General features: G+C 34.4%; 3 protein-coding genes across 4 annotated transcripts; 2 read left to right on the top strand and 1 right to left on the bottom strand.

Annotated features, from left to right (window-relative positions):
• Nucleotides 1-981: 981 nt before the first annotated feature.
• LOC116013007 (uncharacterized transporter C405.03c-like) lies at nucleotides 982-4479 on the top strand. Its single transcript, XM_031252698.1, has 8 exons — nucleotides 982-1397; nucleotides 1893-2267; nucleotides 2542-2759; nucleotides 3215-3285; nucleotides 3368-3469; nucleotides 3607-3724; nucleotides 3824-3959; nucleotides 4091-4479. Exons 1-8 carry the CDS (start codon nucleotides 1314-1316, stop codon nucleotides 4145-4147), a joined length of 1161 nt encoding a protein of 386 aa, XP_031108558.1. The 5' UTR covers nucleotides 982-1313; the 3' UTR covers nucleotides 4148-4479.
• On the bottom strand, nucleotides 4402-8448 carry LOC116012882 (synaptotagmin-5-like). 2 transcript variants are annotated; one of them, XM_031252573.1, is made up of 13 exons: nucleotides 8256-8448; nucleotides 7498-7602; nucleotides 7334-7384; nucleotides 7097-7217; nucleotides 6778-6899; nucleotides 6537-6638; nucleotides 6380-6451; nucleotides 6174-6253; nucleotides 5924-6074; nucleotides 5608-5838; nucleotides 5264-5533; nucleotides 5069-5182; nucleotides 4402-4731 (listed from the first exon to the last, which is right to left on the bottom strand). In XM_031252573.1, exons 1-13 carry the CDS (start codon nucleotides 8358-8360, stop codon nucleotides 4588-4590), a joined length of 1668 nt encoding a protein of 555 aa, XP_031108433.1. In that variant the 5' UTR covers nucleotides 8361-8448; the 3' UTR covers nucleotides 4402-4587. The 2 variants fall into 2 exon arrangements, with proteins under 2 accessions (XP_031108433.1, XP_031108476.1); XM_031252616.1 differs by having other exon boundaries at nucleotides 4604-4731; nucleotides 5069-5157.
• Nucleotides 8449-11216: 2768 nt separating this feature from the next.
• LOC116001082 (aquaporin TIP4-1-like) lies at nucleotides 11217-13572 on the top strand. Its single transcript, XM_031240985.1, has 3 exons — nucleotides 11217-11404; nucleotides 12753-12994; nucleotides 13198-13572. The coding sequence occupies exons 1-3, from the start codon at nucleotides 11278-11280 to the stop codon at nucleotides 13570-13572; spliced, it is 744 nt and encodes a 247-aa protein (XP_031096845.1). The 5' UTR covers nucleotides 11217-11277.
• Nucleotides 13573-14057: the final 485 nt, after the last annotated feature.

Raw genomic sequence — 14057 nt, 5'->3', positions numbered from 1 at the left:
TTCATGTTAGTAACACATGTTGTGATTTCATGTTAGTAACACATGTTGTGATGTGTTTGTGCATTCGAATGTTTAGGAGGATGAGTTCTATGTATTTTGTGTAAATATTATGTGTATTCATGTTATTAACACAAGTTGTGATGTGTTTGTGCATTCGAATGTTAGGAGGATGAGTTCTGTGTATTTTGCGTCAATATTCTGTGTATTATGGGCAAACATTTTGTGTATTCTAGGCAAACGTTCTGTGTATTCTATATAATGATTATGTGTATTATAAATAATGAATTCCCTGAAGTCATTCGCGTCCACTAACATCTGTGTATTTTGTGTCAATATTCTGTGTATTCTGGGCAAACATTCTATGTATTTTAGGCAAACGTTCTGTGTATTATAGATAATGATTATTTGTATTATAGATAATGAATTCCCTGAGTCATTCGCGTCCGCGTCTACTAACACCGAAACGACGTCGTTTTACGTACGTAATGCACATTGCTATGTGCACCGTGATGCAGGGTATAACGATTGCCTTGAGACTATGTCTCTGCTTAAGCAACCCCTCACTTAGGCCCAAAGGCCGATCCTAGAGGCCAACCTCAAAAGTCAACCCTAGAGGTCCTTTGTGCCCCAACCAAGCCTGAGATGAGTAGTTAATCTTCGTTCTGATGCCTTGCTCCTTGGGTTCCCTCTATTTAAGCGGGCATAAACATTTCGTTTTGGACCGAATCTAATATATCAATTAAATAGAATATCACGTTTATATATAAATTTTCTATGGTATCATATAACTAAAAATAATTACAATATTTATAACATCAAATATTTAATTAAAGGTTTTGATACAATTAATATTTTTTTGAGTAAATTAGTTTAAAAAGATATTGGAATTTGGAGGGTTGAAAAGTGGCATATTTGGTTAAAATGAATAATATTTATAGGAGTGCAACTGCCATCCTAATTTGTTTCAATGATTAACGATGTTGTAACTGATGAAATACCTAACACATTTTCCCTCTCTTTTGTTTTCCCTTCCAACCGAATTGGCCTTAAATATTCTCATCCTTTTTCTGTTTCTACCTTCTGGCTCCAGCATCAACAACACCCTCGAACACTTGTATTGCAATCCACCTACCAACCTTGAAGGCTCGGTTCAGATTTCTCCCTGGGAATCAATTGAACCATTGCATTATCTTCTTGTTTCTCCGAGGAACAATTGCTCAACAACTGCTGGAAGATCTGAGACTCTCAAGGGAAAAAAAAATCAGATCTTCTTGTTTCTTTATTGCAAACAAATATTGGGTTTTCAATTTTGAATGATGGGGTGGAGATACAAGGCTGGTCTCTTCCTTATTGCTGCGGTTGTTATCATTTGGGTCACCTCTGCTGAAGTCACCCAGGTCAAAACTCTTTCTTTAATTCCCCAAAAAATTCAATTTCTTGATTCATTGATTCTTAGCCCTTACTTTTTCTATTCTTGGTGCTTAATTTGGCTTTTTTTTTGTTTCAAGATTTTCTTTTGTGTTTGTGGAGGAGGTGTTGTTTACAAAATTAATATTTGATATGTATAGGGTTGCCAAATAATCCTGGCTGCAAATGAAATGAAATGAAATTATGATTTGAATTTATTGCCAGGAATGATGATGATATTTCCACTTTGCTTTTTCATAAGAGGGGTGTCTAGTGTGCATATCTTCAACTATTTTCTTGTACCCTCAGTGAGAAAATCTGATGAGTAGTTTCCACAAAATGTTGGTAACACATACACTTGAACCCCGCAATGTTACACCCCTTGAAAATATTCTATATCTAAACTTATCAAAAGAACTTTGTCCTATAATTGTGCAAGGCGGATAGTCATGGATGAAAGGTTTTTATTGTGTGTTCATTGGCAGGACATTTTCACAGACTACAAGCAACCATTTGCAGTGACATATCTTGGAGCTTCTTTACTTGTAATTTATCTCCCTGTAGCATTTCTTAAGGATTTGATACGCAGTTGTTTTGAGAGACACCCTAACAGAAGTAATAAAAGCACTGGAAACAATGATGAATCATGCATTGGCTTTAGCCCTACAAAAGTCTTTGAGATTGAAATTCAATCCTTGAATAGAAAAGACAGTGATGCAAATATTACAGGCGAGGAAGGACTGCCATTGATTAGAAATGGCACAGGTGATGCTAATCAGATTAAGCAAGATAAACAGGTTTCAACCAGAGAAATTGCTCAATATGGATTTTTTATTGCCCCTATCTGGTTTGTTACAGAGGTATGGTTCTAACTTACCTCTTTCTTGAACATCAGCATTTTTTCGAGTAATCTGAAATCAACTGGAATGGATATTCAGTAATTTAATATATAAAACAAGTAAGCATTTAAAAACAGTATATACACTGGAAATACTTTGTGTAAAAAGCAAGAATCTCTCAAGTGTATCCCAACAACTTTTGGGAATAGTCTGCAATTTATTGTATATTTATCCACACCATGCCACACTATCCTCTGTATTTACATGCTTATTTGTGTCCTTGATTCTTTTGCAGTACTTATCAAATGCTGCACTTTCCTATACCAGTGTGGCAAGTACAACTGTCTTATCTGCTTCTTCAGGATTATTCACTCTTCTTTTTGGTGTACTTTTGGGACAAGACACCGTAAATGTGGCTAAGGTAGTTGCGGTGTTTGTTAGCTTGGGTGGTGTTATTATGACCACTTTAGGGAAAACTTGGGCAGCTGATGATGCTGAGTTAAATTCTTCGTTGTACGTCTTTAATTTATTCTGCTGATATAACTTCTGCAAATTGAATAGTCATTTTGTTTACTTTTCAATTTTCATTTACGTAAAGCAGCTATTTGGTTTTATGCATTTGAATGTCTTACTATTTACCCACGATGATTTTCTATGATCCACTATATGTTATCTGGGGCCAAGCATGTTGGAAAAAAAAACATAACAATAGTGTTCTAAAGATTTCTTAAGTGCTTATTTGATTTGTTGATGGCTGGCTTTTTGAAAAAGAAAAAGGCGTTTCCCTCTTTTAAAAGCCTTTTTGTACGTTTGGCTCAACTTCTAATTTTTGCTATTGTTGCTGCCGTCATCATGCCTTTCCGCCGTAGTTGGAGAGCATATCTATTGCAAAAAGAAATATTCAACTTTTCATTATTTCTTATTGGTTTACATACTATGTGTTAATGAACATTTTGCTTGTTTTAAAGAAATGGGGAGCGCTCTTTTATTGGGGATTGTTTTGGCCTTTTATCTGCCACAACATATGGGTTGTTTACAGGTGATTTTCTCTAATCCTTAGATACATTACATACATGTAAGCCAACGGCTTTGATAATTATTACACCCAATTCATGATGCAGTACTTCTTAAAAAGTTTGCTGGTGAAGAAGGAGAAAGGGTTGATATGCAAAAGTTGTTTGGGTACATGGGATTATTTACCCTCGTGGCTATGTGGTGGCTTGGTAAGACCTTTAAATTTTTGATGATCTAAATGCGGATTTTTACTCTCTAACTTTCTGCTCAATGATTAAAGGAATTTCTGTTTTCCTTCTTAGCTTCAACTTCAAAGTTAATGCTTACAGGATAAGTTTTATTTCAGTATGGCCATTGACAGCCTTGGGCATCGAACCAAAGTTTACGATTCCTCATTCTGCTAAAACTGATGAAATTGTCCTCGCGAATGGACTCATTGGAAGTGTTATCTCTGACTACTTTTGGTACTGATATCTGTGTGAATGCAATGCAAGTTTCATGGTTCTTTTTACTTAGTATCACTGAACCTCAATGGACCGACGACCTGCCTTTCTTTCCTTCAGGGCATTATGCGTCGTTTGGACAACTCCACTGGTTGCCACCTTGGGGATGTCTCTTACAATTCCACTCGCAATGGTAGCTGATATGGTAATTCATGGGCGCCATTATTCCATGGTTTATATTCTTGGTTCTGTCCAGGTAAACTTCAAGAATGTGAAAAGATTGCATTTTTTTTCCTTTTACCACATTCCATTTGCATTAGAGAGTGGATCAATGGGAATTTGATATAATTATGCTAAACAGTTTTGTTTTTGTTGGATGAATTGCAGGTATTTGCTGGGTTTGTAATAGCTAACCTTTCAGAACGAATCGCAAAGATTTTGTGATTATAACATTGGGCAATACACATTCTTTCCTTGATGCAAAGTTCCTGATTTTTTGAAGAGGATAAAACAAAACAGTTTCAAGTATTCACTCACAGAAGTTATAAGTTTCTTTTGCTTAATTTTATTTAGTTTGAGTAGAGCTAAGCTAAGATTGTTCCTAGAATCATGGCTTAAGGTAACCTTGTCCTAAAATGCCAAAAAGTGTCTATACACACCTTTTTTTTTTCCTAATGATATGATAATCTAGAAATATGTAAATAGAAAGTTGAAATTCTGTTGTTCACCTGTATATATTACAGTGAAGTTCCTTTTATACTAGTCATTTTATACTATATTTGCAATTCTGTACACCACATCTATACTGTTACAAGTATTCACACAGTAATATTTCTTCACTCTGTTAATTCTCACCTCAGAAATCATCTCCAGACAGTAATGGATCAATCCTGGATTATTGGTTGTGGTGTCCACATAAGGTTCAAGTGTAGCTTCCCAGACTCCGCTCCATCAAGCTCGAAGGTATCTGTAAATTCGCCTTCTTGTATAACTCGAGTGAGTGTCATTATGCATCGCCCGATTTTATCCTGAAATCCACATCCAAATAAATATGCTAGCTAGTATTCTTAAGAACCCGTGAATACCATATTAAGTGCTTACCATGACTCTGATGCCACTTGTTAGGATCAAACACTTACCACTACGCCAAAAGTTACAGTTAGTAGCAAAGGCGCAACTTTATTTCCATATAGACAGTCATCACATTTTTCGAGACACTGGGTGCTGGACTTGGCCCTAAGTCCTTTACTGGCCTCCGTCCAACAATCCTCCAGCCACTGGCTGGGTGCGAGACTTGGTCTTTACCGGCCTCCGCCGAACACTTACCAATCAAGGCACAAGAATCAATGGATGAAAAATGCTTACCTTTCCACACATGTCATGGTCCCAAACTTCCAATATTAGCAGTTCATGCAGTCCATCCTCAACAACAAAGTCAAATGTTTGGTTCCAAACTGGATTCAATAAGTTGGTCATAACCTGAGATTTAAGAAGACGAGAAAATTCAAATCGGAAACAACACGAAAAGAGTGTGCTCCGAAGAAATCAGAAGCTGCTTACTCTAGTTTTCTCCCTCTGTTCTGACTTCTTCAGTATCAGTACCACATATGGATCACATTTTCCAGACAAGTCGGTGGCTGGTAAGTCCTCAGCTGATATGACTGTCGCGGAGAGAACGCCTCTGAAGAGGAGATTGCGTGTCTTCTGCGTGGCTGGTTTCACTCCATGCTGAAGGGCCTTCTCCAAGTCAGTCAGCCTAAAGTCAGGGTCGACGAATTTCATAAATATGTTCTGTGTGCCAAAAGGACAGTATAGCAGCTCCAAGTGAATCTGCAATTCATGTTACTATAAAAAGGCGCTTTCGAGATACAATTACAGAAGAAATGTGCAACCAAAATTCTCACCTGGCCTCTGTTCTTTGTGTCCCTTTGAATCTCCAAATCTTTCACCAGTGCCAACCACACACTCTTCACTTTTCCGGGCTCGAGCTCTTTTAACTGCACTCGAGCACATCCAATAAGTTCGGAAGCCTGAATGCCTTCATCGTCATATACTTTTACAGTCAAGTGTTGAGTCGATGCATCTTCAACTTCAAACTCAAAATTCTCGTTCCAGATCGGGTTCAGTGTGTTGTTCTTGGTCGAAAAAAAACAGCAAAAAGACTAGGATAAGCGGGGTTATTGAAAATGGGGAATACAAGTATGAGCACCAGAATCTTACAATAACTTTGCTTTTCTTAATCCTCTCGCGCTGTGGACGAATGAATACCTCAGCAAACGGATCAGATTTCCCGACTAAGTCTTTATTTATTAGCTCTTTACCTTGAATGAGCTTCACCTCTAGTGTTCCAACAGGCTTTAACTGCAAATCACTATAAAGACACATGGAATCACAGACACCAGAAATCACTTCATTCTTTAAAATTTTCAGTTCGAGTTAACATTGCTTTAGAAACAAGTTCTTGGCACACCTGTAATCTCCTGGTAATATGGGAATGATATTGCGGACTGGCCACATCATAGAATCTTCAATCGCGTCCAGTATTGTACTCTACACGAAGGCAAATAAACGTAATCAATGAAGAAATCGCATTGCCTTGATCTAATAAGTTTCAACATTCATCATTGAGGCCTGATATCTGATAAAAACCAAAGCTTAAGAGATCTGAAACCTAACCTTAAGAGCATCTAGTACTCCAGGAATACTTGAGATATCGCCACAAACTTTGAGAGTGAAATCAAGCTTTTTCTGCAGGCCGGAATAGAATTGAGGCATGATATCTGATAAAAACAACAAAAACTTGGGGGAATTGATGAAGAATGGGGCACATTACCTTATTTCTTAAGGAGTAGCAAATAGCTCCAAAACATGGGAACTCCTCAACTAACGGTTTGAATATTATCCTGAAAACACCAGTAAATCCAATGTCTTTAACCTGCAAGTTCTCAGAGGCATGAAAAATGAATTGATTTACTTATCAAGACTTCAAATGAGAGTAACTGAGAAACAGTGATTAATCCCCTCGCTGACATAGTCAATATGATATAGCGAGACGTGAAGAAATACCCAAATACCTCTATCGGCAGTGACACTCCAACTAAAGTAGTTATGTCAAGTACAATGTGTGGATTTCCATCCCACTGCAACTCCAACTCCATAATAATTTCTTCAGGATCACCTTCGATAATCGAAACTCCTGAAATGCAGGTGCCACATTATATATGTTAGCAAACTGAATAATCAGATCATCAGATCAAAGCCCCCTTCTCAATTATCCTGTAAGATCAACAAGAAATATTTCCCCCTAACGGGGCCAACTAAAGCTCGACTGGATTATTCATCCAATCGGGTGCAAATATCAATGCAATATGTAAAAAAAGGCAATGAATTTACCTGTGAACTGTGGAGCCACAGTACCTAATGTGAGCTTTGAAAACTTCAAATCATCTATAATAGGGGATCTGTATTTCTCAAGGGTTGGCTCAACTTTTTCCCTAATAACTTCTGATGCTGCCTATATATATATTATCAAACAAATATCAAGTTTTTGAGTGAAATTAGAAAATAAGAAGAATGAATCAAATTTAACTATCAAAGAATTACAGTATGCAGATCAGAAATCACAGTTACCTGGTCAATATATGGCCATAATTTCTTAAGATGATGATTAAGCCATTTTAACTGTAATTAACCAAAGAGGAGTAAAAGTTCAATAACCCAAATAAATAGTGATAGTGATCAAAGTGTAATTAAAGAAGCACAGTAGATGAATATATACAAGAAATTCAACTCAACTTTTGTCTTTGTGAGAAGACAACCCAAGGAGGGTATGCTTCAGCTGGAAGTATTTTTCTTGAATCTTCAACTGTCATTCTTGCAAATGCTGCAACTATTGTTGCCTGCCATATTATTTTAGTTCAGAAAATAATAATAATAATAATAATAATAATAATAATAATAATAATAATAATTTAAAAAAATTCATTAGTTACCTATTAATCGATCAATTTAATAATAACCAATTCATGTAATAATTAAAAGTAAAAAAAAAAATTAATATATTAATTGATGAAAACTGATCATTTTGATCATATAAATTTAAATTTAAAAATATGGTATTTTACCTTACTAAAATAATGATCTAATGTTATTATTTTTTTCAGAGAGGGTACATGGTTAGGCAATTTATATCATGAATCAGGGTTCACGTAGCACTGTGGACCCTGAATCAAAATGACAAGTAAAGAATTAATACTCGTTTCATAGCAAAAGATACAAAAAGTTACAACACAAAACACATAGACATGTCATATATTTACTTATTTTTCAAATCTAATTTAGGTACAAAATTTGTGTTTATAGGCACAAAATTTAACAGACACAGAAATTCATAGCTTTAGAAAAAACTACTAATTTGTTTCAGATATAGAATTCATACTCTTTAGATACAGAATTTCATAACACAAAATACATAAACCTATAACATAAAACACATACGCATGCACCTATGGGGACTCTGGTACATGGTATAAGGATTGACATAGTTACATACCAACTCAATGCGTTTTATGGACCTCATATTTTGAAATCTTGCAAAACAGGCTATCATTCCAACGCCCAATGCAGCTCCAACCAAGAACCAGACTATGAAACCCATCTCTTTTGCAATATTTTATCCTTCAATTTAAAACTACATAAAAATATGTAAATTTTGTGACAATTTTAGTCAAAATTTTGCTTGGGGTGTTGGGTGGTGGTCGACGGTGTGGTGGAGGAGAGGAGCTGAACATTTATTGAAGAGAATCCAATGGTTAATCAGTTGATTAATTGAGATATATTCTTTCTGCATGTCCTTAAGCTTGTTCTGCGAAAAGCAAGATATCTATTCTTTTCTTGGTTCATGGTTCATGGGCATTTGGTTTTATAGTCGACCAAATACACATAAAAAGGTTGTCGATTTATTATTGTAGTTGAAGAAAGTGGAATGTCAGCCCCACTATTGGACGAATGTCTATGGAGAGGCAAGTCTAGTACCAAGTGGTTAGGAAATTGTTTAGCGGAGGCTTGAAAGGTAAGTCTAGCTAGTTGTTATATCATGGATCAGGAGGTGGACATTGAATTTTGTATTTTTAATATTGGAATTGTAAACTTGAATGTAAATAGCATGTAAATTGTGTTTTTAAGTCAAAACACATAATAGTTGCACTATTTGAACAATGGTACAGTTATACTATGAACCAATGTTCATATTGCATTGTAAACAAATAACTTGATAATTGTTGACACATAATATGATAGCTACGAGTAAAGAAACTGTCAATTGAACAAGGATCCCTAAATAAATGCTTTAATTAAGCATTTGATAACTAAATAAAATGTCAAAAACAATAAGCGAAGCATCATGAATCCTATCACAGGTGGTCTCAATGATGACAACTATGATGTTGTGGAAATATACAGTATGATTTGGCCTGTGCAATATGTACTAGACATGCATGGCCATCCATATTGAGAAGAAGTTGAAGCAAAAAGAGCTTGAGAGGATTTTAATTTTTAAGGAGACAAGAAGAGATTGAAATGAACTTCAATTCCTTGATTTGTATGTTGAGACAAAGCAATCTGTTTAAGCACTTGAAAGTCAAACTAGCAAGTGTCAAGTCACGTTGACTAAAGTGTGAAAATGTCAAGATTGAGAGCATGCATTCCAATTGATAAAGATAGTGCAATGAAGCAAGACAAAGCAAATGAAGAGAGTATTGAGACATTGGTGGTGAAGCTAAGGTATCTCTTGAGAGGGAAGACAAGGAAGAAAACAGAAGAAGGAATTGTTATGATACAACAAGAGAATGAAAATAATAGTGAGATTGATGAGTTTGTGGTAGAAATAGAAAGAGAGTATTGAACATGGTTGAGAGTGTATGAGTAGCAAAAAATAAGATGTATTGAAATAAATAACAGAGTTAAAATAAAAAGAGGGGAGAGCGAGAATAATATAGACCGAAAAATATTTTCCTAAATCAATTCTTTCAAGTTTGATTGTTTTATTTGTAGGTCGATGAGAATAGAATATAGAAGCTGAGAAAATACATTCAACTTTAGTAGAAAAATTCAAGGACATACAGGAGTCTAAAACTTATCTCTAATAATATATTTTTCCTAAATACAAGGTACATTTTTAATATATTAAAAAGGAAAATAGACCATTTAACTTACACCAAAGTGTAATTAAGTCTCTTTTTTTTTTTTTTTTTGAAAATAAGTGTAATTAAGTCTCTAAACTTCAAAAAGATGCAATTAAACACTTAAACTTGTCAAAATGAGTCAAATAAATCATATTTACCAATAACCATTAAGTGCTATCAATATATTAAAAATACATTATTTGATAGTATATCAAAAATACATTAGTTGACAGTATACAAAATAATGTGCTTTCAAATAATGTACTTTATGTAAATAAATAATGAACTTTTTATTTGTGATTCTCACAGTTGTATGTGTGGACCATGGTCTATAAAATAAAATAATGATAATGATTGATCTACCCATGGATCTTTGCGCTTCCTTCAGATGTCATGATGGACTCTAGTTTGTTGGTATGCTTGGTCGCATGGACAAGTGGGTATATTCCAACACAGCAACAAGTGGATTGAAATTCTACTTGCTTATCCCGTTTACAAATTCTTTATGGATAGTTACATGAGTCCCTAATTATGTTGGTAAATACGTTGCTGCAATTTAACTATGATATTTATAATTGTATACTTTCCTTTCTGAAATATTTAAAATTATTCATGAAATTTATTTATTATTTTTCTAATAGATCACCTAGGAGTGGTTCAAAAGTTAAGAAAATAATTTCTAAAAAAATGATTATTTTTTTGAAAGTATTTTTATTTTATAGTATCTGTTTTACAGCCATAAAATTGTACGGAGTATTTTTCTATTTGAAGTTATTTACTAAAATATTATTGCATTTTTTTTTAATTACTATTGATCCGTTAGATCTTTCTAGGTGTACGGCTTTAATTTGTTTATGGTCTTCTCCTGTAAGACAATTCTCACAGGAGTATACCTCTATATATAATTAGGATCAAATGAGAACCATACTTCTTGTATGTGAGGAATGTGGACTAATCTGATTCGTCCATCTAAGATGATCAATGACTAGAAAATGGAAAAAAAAAAAAGGTGGTCAATTTCATAAATATACAAAAAAAAAGGGTGATCAATGACAGTGTGTTTGGAGAAAGACTCTTGTAAGGAGTGATCTGATCCATCTATTTGGGCCCGTATATCAACAATTTACTCATTTTATTGAATTGATTGATACAATTATTAGAAAATATAAGTGTTAATAGAGAGACTTTAATAGATTTATTTTGATAATGGCAAATTCGAAATTGATTAAAAGTCAGTGCCTAAATATGGCATGTTTGAAATTGTTGAAAAGTAAATAGTGGCATGCTAATTCAACTTGGTAAGCTTAGTATTCCTTAAGAAATGTGTGCCAACCAAAACAAGGCTAGGCTGATTAGATCAACCTGGTCTTTTGGTTGTGAAGTTTGTCAGCCATGCCTAAGATTGAGCTAGGAAATGCCGGTGATCCCCTACGGTCTGACTGCATCAAAGCACTAATAGTCGAGTTCATTTGCATGTTCCTCTTTGTTTTCACCGGAGTTGGAGCTTCCATGGCTGCCGGTAAGTTATTTTAGAAGTAGTGAAATTGAAGTCATTATATATTAAGATTATATATAGTGAACCACTACTCTTAACTAACCTTTTATTTAAAATTTTTAAAATTTTGAGTTGTTAGATTAGTTCGTTGATAATTTCAAGTATAATAGTAATACAGTATCAAGTGGTGCTTCAGTGTTTGTAGTGTAAATAATAATAATAGTAATACTGCAAGATTTTTTCTAATAATATATATTATATATTATATATTAGGGTCTTAATTAAGTGGTGCAAGTTGACTAGGCTTATTAAATGATTTGTTGGACTGAATAACTAGTAGTACGTTGTTATTCAACCAGATTTTGCGCCTAATATAAATTTGGATTGATGAAATACAGGACATTCATTATGGCCCTGTTTAGTAAATAATCAGCCTATCAGCCAATTTTGGCTTATTTAATCACTATTAGTTGTTTGGTTAATAAGTTTTTTGTAACTCTAAAATACTAAAATTCAAAAGGCTACTAAAAGTAGCATTTTCAATTAGTTTTTTGAGAAAAAAATTATACCAAACAACTATCAACTAACAGCCAACCCAATCAGCCAACTTTTTACAATCCGCTAATGTTATTAACAAATCATACCTTCTAACCCAAATAGCCAACCCAATCAGTCAACAGCCATTTATCAAACAGGACCTATATACCACATACAGTTCACGGTACTCATACTGCTCAGTATACAGTCTCTTAGAAGCAACGTTAGTAAGATCATTATTATGCAATAAAACTAAAACCCTTGGCTTGTGAACCATATTTTCTTTATTTTCTACATATTTAAGTTCAAAGCAATGAGTATCTTCTAGTCCACTAACTCTGGAGATCGATGTCAAGTTTAGTTCTCATTCACTATAAGAAAATGCAATGTTTTTTTTTTATATTTAACATATATACCATTATATGTTGGAAATTGATTAAAATCTAAAAATAATTTATAATGTCCTTCTTCACAACTCACAAATTCGTTGAAAAAGTTTAATCACAATGACAAAAGAGTTATTGTGTCAAAAAAATATGACTAAAGTTTTAAAATCGCAGTCGCTATTATTGAATTTTTAATCTATCAATTGGGTAGTTGGTTCTTCTTCAACCCCAAGAATTGAGTACTCCTGGCATAAGGAACCTAAAGTTTTGGTTTCCTCGCATGCAAACAATTGAAGCAAGGAAGATTTCTGGCTCCTCGCATGTTTTATTTAAAATTTTACAAATTTTTGAAAGGCGTCGGGACTGGAATGTCACTCGTAAGGAACATTTTTAAAAATAAATAAATTTGTTGATGTTGGTTATGAGTTTTATGAGTGTTGAATTAACAGAGCAACTACAAGGGAATGCCTTAGTTGGCTTATTTTTCGTGGCCATGGCACATGCCTTGGTAGTGGGCGTGATGGTTGGCGTTGGATTTCGAATTTCTGGTGCCCATTTGAACCCCGCTGTCACCCTTGGCCTCTTGATGGGTGGTCATATCACCATTATCCGCTCATTCCTCTATTGTATTGATCAATTGTTGGCTTCTGTCGCCGCTTGTGCCATGCTCACTTACGTCACCGGAGGACTGGTAAGACAACTCTGTGACTCTTTCAGATAGGAAGTCATGCATTAACAGATACTATATTATAATATATAGTTTGTAATACTAAAAAAATATTAATGAACCCTTACTATATCTTTCCCCTTTTAACCGTAGAAAAGCAAATCATTTTCAATGTAATAATGGATTTAATTTATTGTGATTATTTTTTAACTTTATTTAATTTCCAGATAACTCCGGCACATACCCTAGCAAGTGGAGTGGGTTGTGGACAAGGAGTACTGATGGAGTTTATTTTGACATTTTCCCTACTTTTCACTGTCTACGCTACTATTGTGGACCCCAACAAGGGGAATCTTGATGGACTGGGCCCACTCCTAACTGGGCTTGTGGTCGGAGCAAACATCATGGCTGGTGGCTCATTCTCTGGGGCCTCTATGAACCCTGCGAGATCTTTTGGGCCTTCTTTCGTCAGCGGAAACTGGGCCAATCACTGGGTATATTGGGTTGGACCACTCATCGGAGGTGGGCTTGCAGGATATATTTATGACACATTTTTCATTGTTAGGACACATATTCCTATTGCAAGTCAGGAAACTTTTTAATTTAATTAAATTATAAATTAAAATAAATTCGTTTTTAAGTGTTTCAATTATGTGTGTATGGTTCGTTGGAGATGTCTTCGTTTACACTTGAGATATTATGTATACATTTTTAAGTAGTTTGTTCTTCGATGCTTGTATATAGTTTAGCCTTTACCGAAAGACTTTCGACTCTCAATTGGTGTGATACCCAACATGGGTATATGTCAAACGTGCTTCAAATGATATCTTGACAAAATTTTAAAAATATGAAGACTCTTAACAATTTTAAAGTTCTTTAACGTTATCTTAAAATTAAATACTGCATATTAAGTATTTAGGATAATGTAAAGATTTATTCCAAACCTACCATAAGTCATGACGTCTAGGTTCATAATCTCATCAAATCTTCAGATTAATCAAATAATCAAATTTCCCAAAATAATGTCAACCATATTTATTCCCTTGAAATATATAATGGGTCATCACCATAATTCCCAAGCAGCTTT

Source organism: Ipomoea triloba, chromosome 1 (assembly GCF_003576645.1).
Source record: "Ipomoea triloba cultivar NCNSP0323 chromosome 1, ASM357664v1".
Classification (NCBI taxonomy): Eukaryota; Viridiplantae; Streptophyta; class Magnoliopsida; order Solanales; family Convolvulaceae; genus Ipomoea; species Ipomoea triloba.
This window is presented reverse-complemented; position numbering and strand designations above follow the sequence as displayed.